The sequence below is a fragment of the Zalophus californianus genome, chromosome 8, assembly GCF_009762305.2.
Source record: "Zalophus californianus isolate mZalCal1 chromosome 8, mZalCal1.pri.v2, whole genome shotgun sequence".
NCBI classification, from domain to species: domain Eukaryota; kingdom Metazoa; phylum Chordata; class Mammalia; order Carnivora; family Otariidae; genus Zalophus; species Zalophus californianus.
Window position 1 is genome coordinate 53,994,819 of NC_045602.1, and position 13,127 is coordinate 54,007,945.

At 45.4% G+C, this 13,127-nt stretch overlaps 1 protein-coding gene across 5 annotated transcripts in view; it reads right to left on the reverse strand.

Moving 5' to 3' along the window:
- Window positions 1-280: 280 nt before the first annotated feature.
- ARHGAP25 (Rho GTPase activating protein 25) overlaps window positions 281-13,127 on the reverse strand; it is an 89,423-nt gene continuing 76,576 nt past the window's right edge. For 4 of the 5 annotated variants that reach the window (XM_027620890.2, XM_027620892.2, XM_027620891.2 and 1 more), the window contains exons 9-11: window positions 12,259-12,455; window positions 8,155-8,684; window positions 282-4,966 (exon numbers count right to left, since the gene is read on the reverse strand). In XM_027620890.2, the coding sequence (XP_027476691.1) occupies window positions 4,759-4,966; window positions 8,155-8,684; window positions 12,259-12,455 (935 nt within the window). In that variant the 3' untranslated portion in view covers window positions 282-4,758. Of the gene's footprint in view, window positions 4,967-8,154; window positions 8,685-12,258; window positions 12,456-13,127 lie in introns of all 5 variants that reach the window. The other variant, XM_027620895.2, reaches the window with a different exon arrangement.

The following is a 13,127-nucleotide window of genomic DNA, read 5'->3' on the forward strand; positions in this document are numbered from 1 at the left end:
AAATGGGTATATAACAAAGATCCATTTTCTATCTCTTAAGCATCTCTTTCCTAAATGAGTGTACACAAGATCAATCAGCAAGTAGGGAGAACAGAGAATGTGTAGTTGTGTTGACTGGGGATAGAAAAAAGGAGTAGGTAAAAAAATCTTTTAAAAGGGGGGGGCGCTCAGTCGGTTAAGTGACTGCCTTCAGCACAGGTCATGATCTCAGGGTCCTAGGGTCCACCCCCAAGTTGGCTCCCTGCTCAATGGGGAGTCAGCTTCTCCCTCTCCCTCTGTCCCTTCCTCCACCCCCAACCCCCTTACTCCTGCATGCTCTCGCTCTCTCTCTCTCTCTAATAAATAAAATCTTAAAAAAAAAGAAAAGAAAAAAGGAGTAGGTAGATTTAATATTATCATTAGTCATGACTTGAGCCAAACTTAGCAGTTTTAGAACCATGTTTAACACTTCTGTCTGCATATTAGAATTAACTGGAAGTTTTTTTAAGGAAAAAAGTTCTTAGACTCCACCCCCCAAAATTCTGATTCAGTTGACATGGGGTGGGGTTTGAGCATCAGAATTTTTAAAAAAAATCTCCGTAAGGTAATTCTATAGTGCAGCCAAGACTGAGAACCACTGTCTTAAAACAGCATCAGTAATATAAAGTAGGTGGAAAATGGCATCATATTAGCCAAGCCTTGCTTGTGACCAAGAGGTGAGCCTGGCTTTCTATTCTGGACATACTCAGCAAGTGACGCTCAACGGGTTTCACCCCATGGTCATGGCCCGGGGGAAAGAACTCATGGACAGATGTCAAGAATCACTAGATAGTGGGCTAGAGGAGCGGTTAAAAATCCCCTAACTTTAATCCTCTTCGGCATTGATATGTGAGCACTGGCAATTCAGCTTGTCTCCAGGCCTCAGTTTCCCTATCCATTAAATGAACACCTTAGATTAGATAAGCTCATGGGTGTTTTCCAATGCTGTTATTCTATGATTCTAAAATAGTTTTCGAGCATCAGAGGAAAGATGCACCTCTGCGTTAGTATTCTCTGCTCATTCCTCATCTGAAGTCACCCTGGGAAGCCTACTGACCCATGGGTCCACCAGCTCCAGCCCTTGTGCTGCCGGCCAAATGGCAGCCTGACCTTCTCCAGCAGTAGAGAGACCTCCACCCTTGGGGGCCTTGTCCAGCAGGATGAAAGCTTGTGTGCAATTCTTGTAAAGGCAGCTCATTTGAATCGCAGGGGCGGCCTCTAAGTGATCTCTCTGCTCCCCGGCGAGCGCATGGCCTGACCACTGATGGTATCTGCAGAGGAAGCGGTGGAATGTGGAAGTTTACACGATGTCAGTGTGCGCACATCCTCCTGTCTTGAGCCCTGGGAACCCGGCCAACAGCTGCTGTATGGTGCTCCTCTCCCGCCCATCTCGGCAGCCTTGACTTGCCTTGGAGTCTCCTGCTTTGTGCTTTTTTAAATGGGATGGGCTGCTAAGCAGGGCTTAAGGAACTGATCAGAGCAGCAACCACAAAAATCTCTGGTGCTTACATCCTCTACCCAGGCTCTGCTTGAGGAATGTCACACTCCAGGCCTCAGACTCTGACCAAAATTCACTGGAAAGGGAATTGCTGTGCTCTGAATGGTGGCGCGCCCACCCCCAATTCATGTGTAGAAATATTAACCCCCAGAGATGATGGCATTAGGAGGGTGGAGCCCTCATGAATGGGATTAGTGACAGAAAAGAAGCACCACAGAGCTTGCAAGTCCCTCCACCATGTGGGGACACACGAGAAGTCTGCAACCCCGAAGGGGGCCCTCGCTCCACCCCGCTCTCAGACTCCCAGCATCTGGAACTGTGAGAAATAAATATCTGTTGTTACAAGGCCCCCAGTCTGTGGTATTTTGTTATAGCAGCCCAAGCGGACAAAGACAGAAATCTCAGCCAATCCCCTAATACAAAATGTCCTATTGGTGCACAAACTTACTAGAAACCCCTCAGCTCTGCCTCAAACTTGACAGAAAAGTAAGCTGACACGTGCCATACTTGAGGCTGTGAGGCAAATGACAAATTTTGGTAGGGAAGAAGGCCAGGGGTTTTGATGTGCGTGTTGCAGACCTTTTTTAGTTTCTCGTTATCTGTGCAGGTGGACGAGAGCTGAGGTGAAGAGGGGGCAGGTGGCTGGAAAAAGGCAGATCTAGTAGATCTTGCCCCTGGGAGAGCTAAAGGTGGGAGCCAACAGGACACTGATGACCTAGGTCAGTCTCTGAGAGCTGCTTTCCAAAGACTGGCTTCTTGGTCCAGACGAGGTCTAGCGCTACCCTGTCGTCCACTTCACATGTAGCCTCTGGGGCGCTGAGGCCAGTGCCATCAGACCCCAGATCTTCACGGGCCCTTCCTTGCACTCACAGGGCCTAGGGTACTAGAAAAACTCCTGTTTCTTGTGTTCTCCTTCTATGGACAGTGGCACATGAGGAAGCAGGGCAACTTCCGCCAGCCAGGTCCCCCTCTTGATTATGAAGAGGAACGGACACTCCAGCTTCCCAGGCTGGAGCAGCCACTCTGTTAGCTCATAGTCTTGGGGGAAGGAATAGAACAAGAGGCATCCCCTGGCCAGGAGGAGCTTGGAATTCGAATGCAGCCCTTCTACTCAGCCCGAGCTCTTGCTCCGAGGCCCAGCAAGGTCCGGCAACACCAGCCTCCAAACACTGACCTCAGGTCCTCCTTTTTGCACCTTCAAGCAATGTTCCCTTTAGAATTATGCAGCCGGCTACTTGCATCCTCAACTCTGTTTCAGCGCCTAAAGAGTCAGTGTGAGGAATCCATGCCCTGCAGAACTACAGACTCTCCTAAATTAGGTGTTCAACAAGTGTCTCCACACTTGCCACTCTGTAATTACAAAACAAGTAAACCCCAGGAAATCGAATATTTTATTGCTTTACTTAATGGTGTGCCAAATCACCCCCCTCCCACACCCCCAGGCTTCTGTAAGCAGGTCTCTAAGAGAATGTGCTGGGTCTCACCCCCTCCCTCCAGCAGTCTGGTGGCTGGTGGTGGCTGCAGCAGGACCTGAGTAGCAGGACTGAGCCACACTCACCCTCCGGTCGGTACCTTTTGCTCTGTGGGTAATGTGTCAAGGCCACACACAGCGGGGAAATAACCAGAGGGACGAAAACAAAGAGAAGAGGAGAAAAAGTGAGAAAATGAAAGGAGAAAAAGGAAAAATGATGGAAACATGTGCTGGGAGGCCTCAACTCTCACCACGGTGACCATCGATCTCAAATCTCTGAGGAAGCCAGGTGGCTTCAAGAGTTCAAGTAAATGCGTGGAAGCAGTGCGACCTCTGTAAAACAAGCACAGGTAACACCTGCTGGGAAATCGGGCCAGTGGCCTCCAGAGCAGAAGGCACCTTGGAGAACATCTATTTATATGTGTTTAGGGCTCATCCTTACTCAATGTCTGTCCTGTGTGTGTTTTAGGATATATATGATATAGCAATGTAGTAGTACATGTATATAATTTATAAGTAAAGAAATCTATTGGGGGGTGTATTTCTACATCAGTATTTTCTACTGATGGGGTACATAGTCAAAAGAGCTTGGAGACCACCTGCTGAGGACAATGACAGTCACCACGAAAGAGTCCACTTTCCCACCTAGCGAGGTGTGGGGTCTCACCAGGGCCCTCTGCTAGACTGCCTTAATGTAGGAGGACAAGTCAGCTGTCTGCTGGGAAGGCTCCCCTCCCCGCTGTTCCCTAGTGCTTCTGGTTCCTTTCAGGAGTGAAATCACTTACATTTTGGTGTAACAGAAAAAAATATTATCGTGACTATTACTATCTAAACCCCCACCCAACCTCTAAGGACGTCCCATCATGGTGAGAAGGCCTCTGTCACAGGTCCACTGTATACAACTGTGGCCATGGAAAGGCAGGTCGGGACTGGAACCCAGCGCAGACCCTGCTCACCATGCCACGTGCCAGGAAAGGAGTGCATCTGTCTCAAGGAAGGGGCACTTTTCACTAAGGCTCACCAAGGTATCTGTAAGTATTACCAACTGCTCTGCCTATCTTTCTTTCTCTCTCTCTTTCTTTCTTTCTTTCTTTTTCTTTCTTTCTTTCTGCTTTATTTGTATATGCCTTTCTTATCAATTTTGCCTTCATAAATACAAAGTTTATTGCTTGTTTTGTCTTAGTCTAATAATAATTTTGAGTTTCCAGGGAGAGTGTGCATCATGGAAGGGGGTTACGGAATGGGGCTCTGGTCAGCAGGTGCGGTCCCCCCAAAACACAGCTCACCACAGGCGAGTACAAGAAAGCTAAATATCATTTTCTGCCCCTGTGTCTCAAGGACACCATGAGGCCATCTGACTAGATGAATTATTCCACAAAGAAAAAAAAAAAAAGAACTAATGCCTCAGTCCAGCCTTGGTGGGGGCCAGCCTGTTGCCAGGGTCCTGGGATGTGGCCTGTTTCAAATGTCTCCATTGGACTTAGACACCCAGCCATGGAAGGTTCCATTTAGCTCGGCCTGAGATCACGGTGGAATAATGCAATCCTTTTGAATACAGCCACAGGGGTCATAAATGTCCCCACATGTCCCTGCTCACCCTCATCTTCCTGCAAATTCCATTGATTTATTTTACTGGGAAAAGCTATGTTTCCCCCTAAATGTCTTCTCCCTCCTAGGGAGTAATTTTGCTTCTCAGTCATCAGGTAGCACCGAGAAAGGGAATGTGTTGGGTGAGCCTCTGTGGGCTGTCTTCATGGTATGCTTGGAACCCTCAAGCATCAGCTTTGGGCTCTTTCATCGATTTGACAAATTCTTTGACTTCTTCTTCCAGGGCCTTGTTCCTCCTCTCAACATCCTCCCGGGAGCGCTCCACATTGCGGAGGCTGATTTCCAAGGCTGCAAATTTCTTCTTCTCCTTCTCCAGTTCTTCATTGAGCCTCACCACCTTGGCCCAGACATCATAATTTTCCTTCTCAAGGCTACAAGGAAGGAAATAACAGAATGAAAGAACAGGGTATGACCTCTAGACTCTCCCTTCACCCTTGCTCACACACTCTGTCCACTTTCCTTTCTACATCACAAGTCCTATATCCAACTTCCAACCCCCCCCACATGCCCCCCCACACGCAGACTTCCCAGTAAACCTGAAATCCCAGGGCATGTCTGAGCCCCTCTTTTGTCATTTAACATGATCTTATAACATCTTTTGTGTTGTTATTTTTCATGTTGTTCTATGTTTTTTATCTTCCATCAGATAAATAAAGTCTTTGAAAGAAGGAACCACCTCTAATCTATCTATCTATCTATCTATCTATCTATCTATCTATCTATCTATCTATCTATCATCTATCTATATTTTCACCACAATCTATCTATCTATCTATCTATCTATCTATCTATCTATCTATCTATCTATCTATCTATCTATCTATCATCTATCTATCTATATTTTCACCTCCACAGCACCTTGCACATGTCCTGCTCAACAGAAATGTTGATTGACCGCTGAAGCCCCATATCCAGATTCCCAAAACCTTTGCACACACGAGTTCCTGCACATCCTGCTTCCAGGGAGAGTACCAGTGCCTTCTCTTATTAAGGCCCTCTAGGGGTAGAGATTTGGAGAAGTTTGAACTGCCCTTTGGGAGCAGGGGCCCTGGCAGCCCCACCCTCACTTGCGAATCTGCTCCAGGTGAAGAATCTGTTGGGGGGCACCTGGGTGGCTCAGTCATTAAGCGGCTGCCTTCAGCTCAGGTCATGATCCCAGGGTCCTGGGAATCCCAGCATCGTGCTCCCTGCTCCGCCGGAAGCCTGCTTCTCCCTCTCCCACTCCCCCTGCTTGTGTTCCCTCTCTCGCTGTGTCTCTCTCTGTCAAATAAATAAATAAAATCTTTAAAAAAAAAAAAAAGAATCTGTTGGGTTTCTGAATTCCCAGAAGTTTCCCTGTTACTGGCCCAAATCTTAGTCTAGTCCCAGGTGCTCCCTGCTCTGTCAGGTTATGCTGAATTAACTCCTAGGGATGAGAGTACAATGCCATTTTTAAGCCCAAAGAGGAAATTTCAGGACTGTGGGGAGATTGTGTGATTGGAAATTTGCTTCAGAATTTCACTCTGTATGCACAAACAATGAATCATGGAACACTACATCAAAAACTAATGATGTAATGTATGGTGATTAACATAACAATAAAAAAAGGAAAAAAAAGAATTTCATTCTGTGAGGTGGTGCCAGAGGGGCCTTTTTTTTTTTTTTAGAAACTTGAGCTCCCATTCGAGCCCAGCCTGGCTTCTTCAGGGGCTTTGGACCATTCTCCAGGTAACAGCCCCTTCTTGGAGCCTTGCCTCCCCCTGCCTATCTCTTCCTACAGCTAAATTAGTCTCATTCCTTCTGACCCTCTCATTACAAATCCAGTTCTTCTCCAAATTTACTCTTGCTTCCATCTTGCTTTAGGAGAAATCCCAACTGAGAGACTACATCTAGATTCAGACGACTGATTCCAGTGAGAGGTAGAATCTGGGTGGGCTCAGGAGCGTGACTGACCCAGGTTCAAATCTCAGCCCTACTGATGTTTGTGTGCCTCCTGAGGAATCTTTTTATACTTCCCGAGCCCCCATTTCTTCTGTAAAATGGGGATATTATCTATGTTACAGCATTGCTGTGGGGGATTACATGAGAAGGTGTGTCTGAAACATGAAGCTCAGAGCAGGCGCTATGGACTGTTAATTCTCCTCTCACTGTTGAGGACAGAGGATCCCTTTGATGGGTGAATTCAGAGGACTTGGTTCCCTTCAGGAGGAATGGCCCCTCCGTGGCAGCTGGATCTTTCCCTAACCTGTCAATGATATTCACATGAGAGTACAGTGGGAAACTTCTCTGGGGCTGCTTCCATCACAGACAAGATGGCACATGAGGGTTGCAGTCCTACAAATGATTGATTTCAGGTTCTTAGACAAAGGATCTACATTTTGCTTTTAGACGGGCAGCCCTCTACGTAGGAAACAAAGAATGAGGGCTCACAAAAGTCTCCCTTTCACGTACCTGAGTCTTAATGGACTGAAAAAGTACCCATAATTTGAGAACCCCACTAGTTCACATTTTACGTCATTAGTGATGTAGTTCATATGGGCTAAGCTGGATTGAGCTTTACACTCATGAAAAGTCAGTGGTGTGAAAAAGATTTCAAGAAAATAGTTTATCTACCCAAGAGAGCACATTGTGTCCAAGCACCTTAGGGATGTGCATGAAAATTGTGGCAATAGCCTCCGTATTGGCCTTCCCTTGCTCATCGGGAAGCCAGTGATTTGGTGAAGCTTTAGTCAAGTAGATCTGGCTAGAAGCTTTGTCTCACACAGGCTTTAAGGTGGCTGGCATGGCCTCCTGCCTTCGTCTGCCCTCTCTCCTGTCAGCTGTTCCCCGCTGCGCCAGCTCACCACCACTCCTCCTGTGCATGAACATACCAGACCTGCACCTTTGCTTCTCCCTACCTGGCCTGCTCTTCCCCCGTAGGTGGGCCTGATTTATTCCCTCTTCTCTTCAGGCCCTTGCTTTAACGCCACCATCTCAGTGAAGCCTTCCTGACCCCCCTATTTAACATAGGAACCCCCTTCCTGGACCCCCCCCCAACCTCCTGCCCTGCTTTATCTTCCCCGTAGCACACTCCACCATCTGACATAGCATATATTTTAATTACTTATACATATTGTCTGTCTGTTCCTGAGAGAAGGAAAGTTTTATAAGCACAAGGACTTTTGTCTGTTTTGTTCCGTGCTATTCCTCAACAGCTGGGAGAGTGTGTGCCACACAGTATGTGCTCAATAAATATTTTCAGAAGGGATGAATCACATTAATATGAAAAAAATTTCAAGTTCCTCTTAATTTTTAGATCATGTCGACCCTTAAAGAACCACTATTTGGAAATAGTTGCTTAAGCTGCATAAGCTGCATACTTCACTTTTCATGAGTTTAACCCAAAACTTAAGAGTTTTCACTAATGTAGTCATCTCATCATTCCCTTTACCCTTTTCTTCAATTAAGCCCAACTGCTATAGATTACTGTATTCTCTAAACTCAAGGTTTCTAATATCACTTCGTTGGCAGAGAACAATCCCTGCTGCTTCTGAAAATGGAAGCCGAGTGACTGCCCGAGGCCCCTCTGCAGGTGACTTACGTTTTAATCTGTTCCTCATATGTTTGCTTCTGTGTCTCTATTTCCTTTCGCAGCTCCTGGACCACCCTCTGCAAGGATTCAAGTTCCTCTTCTCCAGAGTTCTTTTTTCCATGCCCGGTTTCAGAGTTAGGGCTGGCAAGAGTTTCTCTCTTGGAGTCACAGGCATGGGAAGAGACGGTAGCTGCCTCCTCCCCGGGGGCCCCGGGCGGGGCAGGGACATTGTCATAGGTGGAAGTCCGCTGGGAGTCGGGACAGTGAGGCACACCTTGAGACATCGTTCTCCTGTGCCCTTCCTCGGCCTTTACCTCCGAAGGTGACCAGAACTCATTTTTAAAGATCTCCACTTTGCTGCTGTTGGCACCTTGAAACACTGACGTCAAGAAGCATTTCCGATTAGGGAGTGTCTGAGTCCTTTTTCGTGACTGCAGCTTCCAATCACCTACCTTTTCCCTGGGGGTTTTACTGCTCTCCTCCAGACACCCATCACTCGGCCGTTGTCCAGTGGGGCTGGTTGTGTCCGAGTCGCTGGTCTAGAAAGAAATGGCCATCGATGTCACGTGGGTTTTTCCCATGTGTCAGGTCCCCAGGATAAGGGTTAGCAAATTGAAAGAAAGTGTCTCCTGGCTGCACACCCCTGAAACTCTTAATTAGAAGACCATCTCCTAATTCATCACATTATTGATCATCTGTGTGGTGTTTTTCCACAAGGTTATTGCACTTTTATTTTTTTTTAAGGTTTTATTTATTCATCTGACAGAAACAGAGACAGCGAGAGCAGGAACACAAGCAGGGGGAGTGGGAGAGGGAGAAGCAGGCTTCCCCCCCCCGAGGAGGGAGCCCGATGCGGGGCTCGATCCCTGGACCCTGGGATCATGACCTGAGCTGAAGGCAGACGCTTAACGACTGAGCCACCCAGGCACCCCACAAGGTTATTGCACTGAAAAGGAACTAACTCATGCTCTAAAAATTAATTGTGTATTAGTTATAAGAGAGTCTTAAACTAGGATTCTTTCATGGCTTTAGGACAAGGAGGCCTGTCTAACTAGAAGTCAAAATCCAAAAGCCATAAAATACAAGTCTGATAAATTCAATCTACATGGGTTTCCATGACCGCCCCAAATTAAAAAGAACAAAAATAAAACAAAGATATCACCATATACAAAAGCAAAAAAGAAATGACAAACTAGCAAAAATATTTGCAATACATATCACAGACAACAAGCTACTCCTATATAAAGTTCATACAAATTGAGAAGAAAAAGACCAACAGAAATATGGATAAAGGACAGGATCAGACAGTCCACAGAGGAAAAGAAAAATGCAAGAAGCCCTTACGCATAAGAAAAGATGTTCAGCTTCTCTCATTATTAAAGAAACCCAAATCAAAATTAAAATTACTGAAATATCAGGGCACCTGGGTGGCTCAGTCGGTTAAGTGTCCGACTCTTGATTTTGGCTCAGGTCATGAGCTCAGGGTCGTGAGATCAAGCCCCACCTTGGGCTCCGTGCTCAGCTTAAGATTCTCTCTCCCTCTCCCTCTGCCCCCACACCCCCTCTCACATACACACTCATGTGCTCTCTCTCTCTCTCTCTAAAAAAAAAAAAAAAAATTAGTGAAATATCAGTTTTCACCTTTCAGATAAGACACCTCCCCAAATTTGAAAACACATTTTGCTAGTGAAACTGTAAGGAAACAGGCTCTTTCGTGCATTGCTGGTGGAAGTACAAAATGGCACAACCTCTATTTGACAATTTTAATAAAAATTACACACAAATCTACTTACCCTCTGATTCAGTAATCCCAATTCTGGGAATTTATCCCAGAAATACATCTACCTGAGTACAAAATGAAGCGTGGTCAAGGTTATTCATTGCAGACTTGTTTGTTGTACAAAGGAATGAAAATAATCTGGTCATCTGAGGGGCCTGTCCACGTATTGACATAAAAAGGTCTCCAGGATGTACTCTTAAGTGGAAAAATGGAAGATAAAGAGTAACATGCGTGTGCATGCTTGTGTGTGTATGTGTGTGTAAAGAGAGAGCAAGAGAATATGTTATATTTGCATAAAAAAGAAGTAAATGATTTACATTCATATCTGTTTATATTTGCATAAAGTAACACTGGAAGAATAAGTACGAAACTAATAAAGGCGGGGAAGGATGGGGTGAATGGAGATAGCAGAGGGAGCAGGATTTCTCCATGTATATCTTTTTGTCATTTTAATTTTCTTTGAACCATGTATATATATATTTTTTATTATGTTATGTTAATCACCATACATTACATCATTAGTTTTTGATGTAGTGTGCCATGATTCATTGTTTGTGCATAACACCCAGTGCTCCACGCAGAACGTGCCCTCTTTAGTACCCATCACCAGGCTAAGCCATCCCCCCACCCCCCTCCCCTCTAGAACCCTCAGTTTGTTTCTCAGAGTCCATCGTCTCTCATGGTTCGTCTCCCGCTCTGATTTCCCCCCCTTCATTCTTCCCCTCCTGCTATCTTCTTCTTCTTTTTTTTAACATATAATGTATTATTTGCTTCAGAGGTACAGATCTGTGATTCAACAGTCTTGCACACTTCACAGCGCTCACCACAGCACATGCCCTCCCCACTGTCTACCACCCAGCCACCCCATCTCTCCCACCCCCCCACCACTCCAGCAACCCTCAGTTTGTTTCCTGAGATTAAGAATTCCTCATATCAGTGAGGTCATATGATACATGCCTTTCTCTGATTGACTTATTTCGCTCAGCGTAATACCCTCCAGTTCCAACCACGTCATTGCAAATGGCAAGTGAACCGTGTACATATATTTTTAAATTAAATTAAAAAGAAAAAAAAAGAAGAAAAAGAATGAGTCCTAAAATCAGAAAATCAAGGCTCAGGCTCTCCTTCCAATCGCTCTAGCTAATCACTTACTTCCACAACCCCACCAGAGTCAGAAGCACCGGGTCTCAAAGTGAGAACTAGAACTAAATCCCGTTCTGTAACATTCTAGTGCTGCCACCTTGGGCCAGCTGGTCAACCTCCCTGAGACTCTGCTCCTGAAAGATAAGATGTGGATGACAAAGTCTGCCCTACATAGTTATGGTGAGGACCCCGGAAGTGACCTACTTAAGTTTCCCAGAACAGTGCCTACCCATAGCTGCCCACACTGTTACAATAAATAGCAGAAACCTGTCGAATAAGCCTAACAATGTCTACTTCCAAGGACCGCTAATAGGATTTCATTACGTGAAGTATAAGCATTTCTAAATATTTGAGAGTGTTGGCAAAATGCATCATGTACAGGCATCACCTAAGAAGAATCATAACCACTACCACTACCTACCTTTTTTTCAATACTTTCTTAATCATCCTCAGGATTAACAGTCCTATAGAAAACTTACATTACTGGGTCAACCAGAAACTTTAAATTCATCTCTTGGGCACACATAAAGAATCAAGCTGCTACACAAAGTTCATGGTTTTTTTAAAATATTTGTCTCTATAAATATATAAAGATATTTGAGCCTTGTAAATTATTGGCCTCAACTAGTCTACATTTCAGAGGTTGCAGAGTTTTTTGACATTGGGAACGTGAGCCCCAACCCTTCAGTACAAATGAGGAGGGTGACATTGCTGAGACAGCTTATCAGGGAATGAGAAATATTACATGAACACATCACATACTCTGAGAAAGAAATCACGTTTCATGGGTCAGCAGGAAACCAGTTCTCTCTGGACTTTCACCCCGAATTTTCAACAACTCTCGCTAAAACACTTACAATGTGATATATAATTTCCCCTACTGAACTTTCCTGGACTGTGTTTGGCAAGGCTTCCCTTTTAGAGTGGGCTTTAGTGAGGACTCCCACTGCTCAGTCATTAGGAGACTGGCATACATGTCACTAACCCCACCTCCAGGATGCCAACAGACACTAGATTTAGAAAGAGGCCAGGCTTTCAAGATGCATTCAAATGGGTCTGTACCATCTGTGCCCCACTGTCATGGCATCATCTAAAACTCCTCAAACTGCCACCCTAGACCAGCTTTTACATGGAATGACTTGGACTAAAGGAAGAGTCAGATGGAAGGAAGAAGGTTCTCTGCACCTTACCATGTTACTGAAGCTGTCTGTCCTAGAAATTGGAGGGTCTTCAGTGGCATCCCAGCCCACAGAGCTTCGAGCTACTGGAGGTTTCTTAGGGTCATTTTTCTGAGCAGGGGGCGAAAGGGGGGCATCCTTGGACTTGGGGAAGAGAACTTCATGGTCTCTGATCATCATGGTCATCACTCTTTGGATTTGAGGAGTCCCTGAAAGAAGAAAGAGATCTGTAGACCTGGACCATGGCAGGAGGCAGGCAGCCCTCAGGGTCTCCACCTGTGGGATGTCTCTAAACTTGGCTCTAAAACCACAGGGCCCAAAAGACCTCATTTTGCTCCTCATGGGACCCTTCTAAGGGTAGGAGATTGTGGTGAAAGAGAAGGGATAGAAGAACGATATGGGAGTGGGGTGAAAGAGGGTTATTTTCAGCCTATACGGTCCTGTGGGTCAGTCTTTGATCAGAAAATAAGCAATATAATAGTAGAGAAAATGAAGACATCTTTCTCCCCTGTTGTGGTCCTCGATATGTCATCTGATCTCTTATTGCACACATAGTAAATACGTGACAGCCATACTGCCTTCCCAAATCCACGGCAGACATCAGTACTCTACGCCAGGACTTTTGCTCACTGAACCAAGACACAGCCACAGAAGCCTTTCGACACAACTTTACCAGTAGTCTTTTTTTTGTGAGTTGTCTTATAAAATCAAACTTGCTTTCTCTACTTTCTTGTAAACTTGTTTTCTCTGGTTAAGGGTATTTAAAAGTCATAAAAGACTAAGAAATACTGTTTTTGTGCTAGCCTATTGTACTGTGTGACCACTGGGTCAATTTTTAACCTCTCTGCTCTGCTGTGATCTGGAAAATGGACATAATTTCT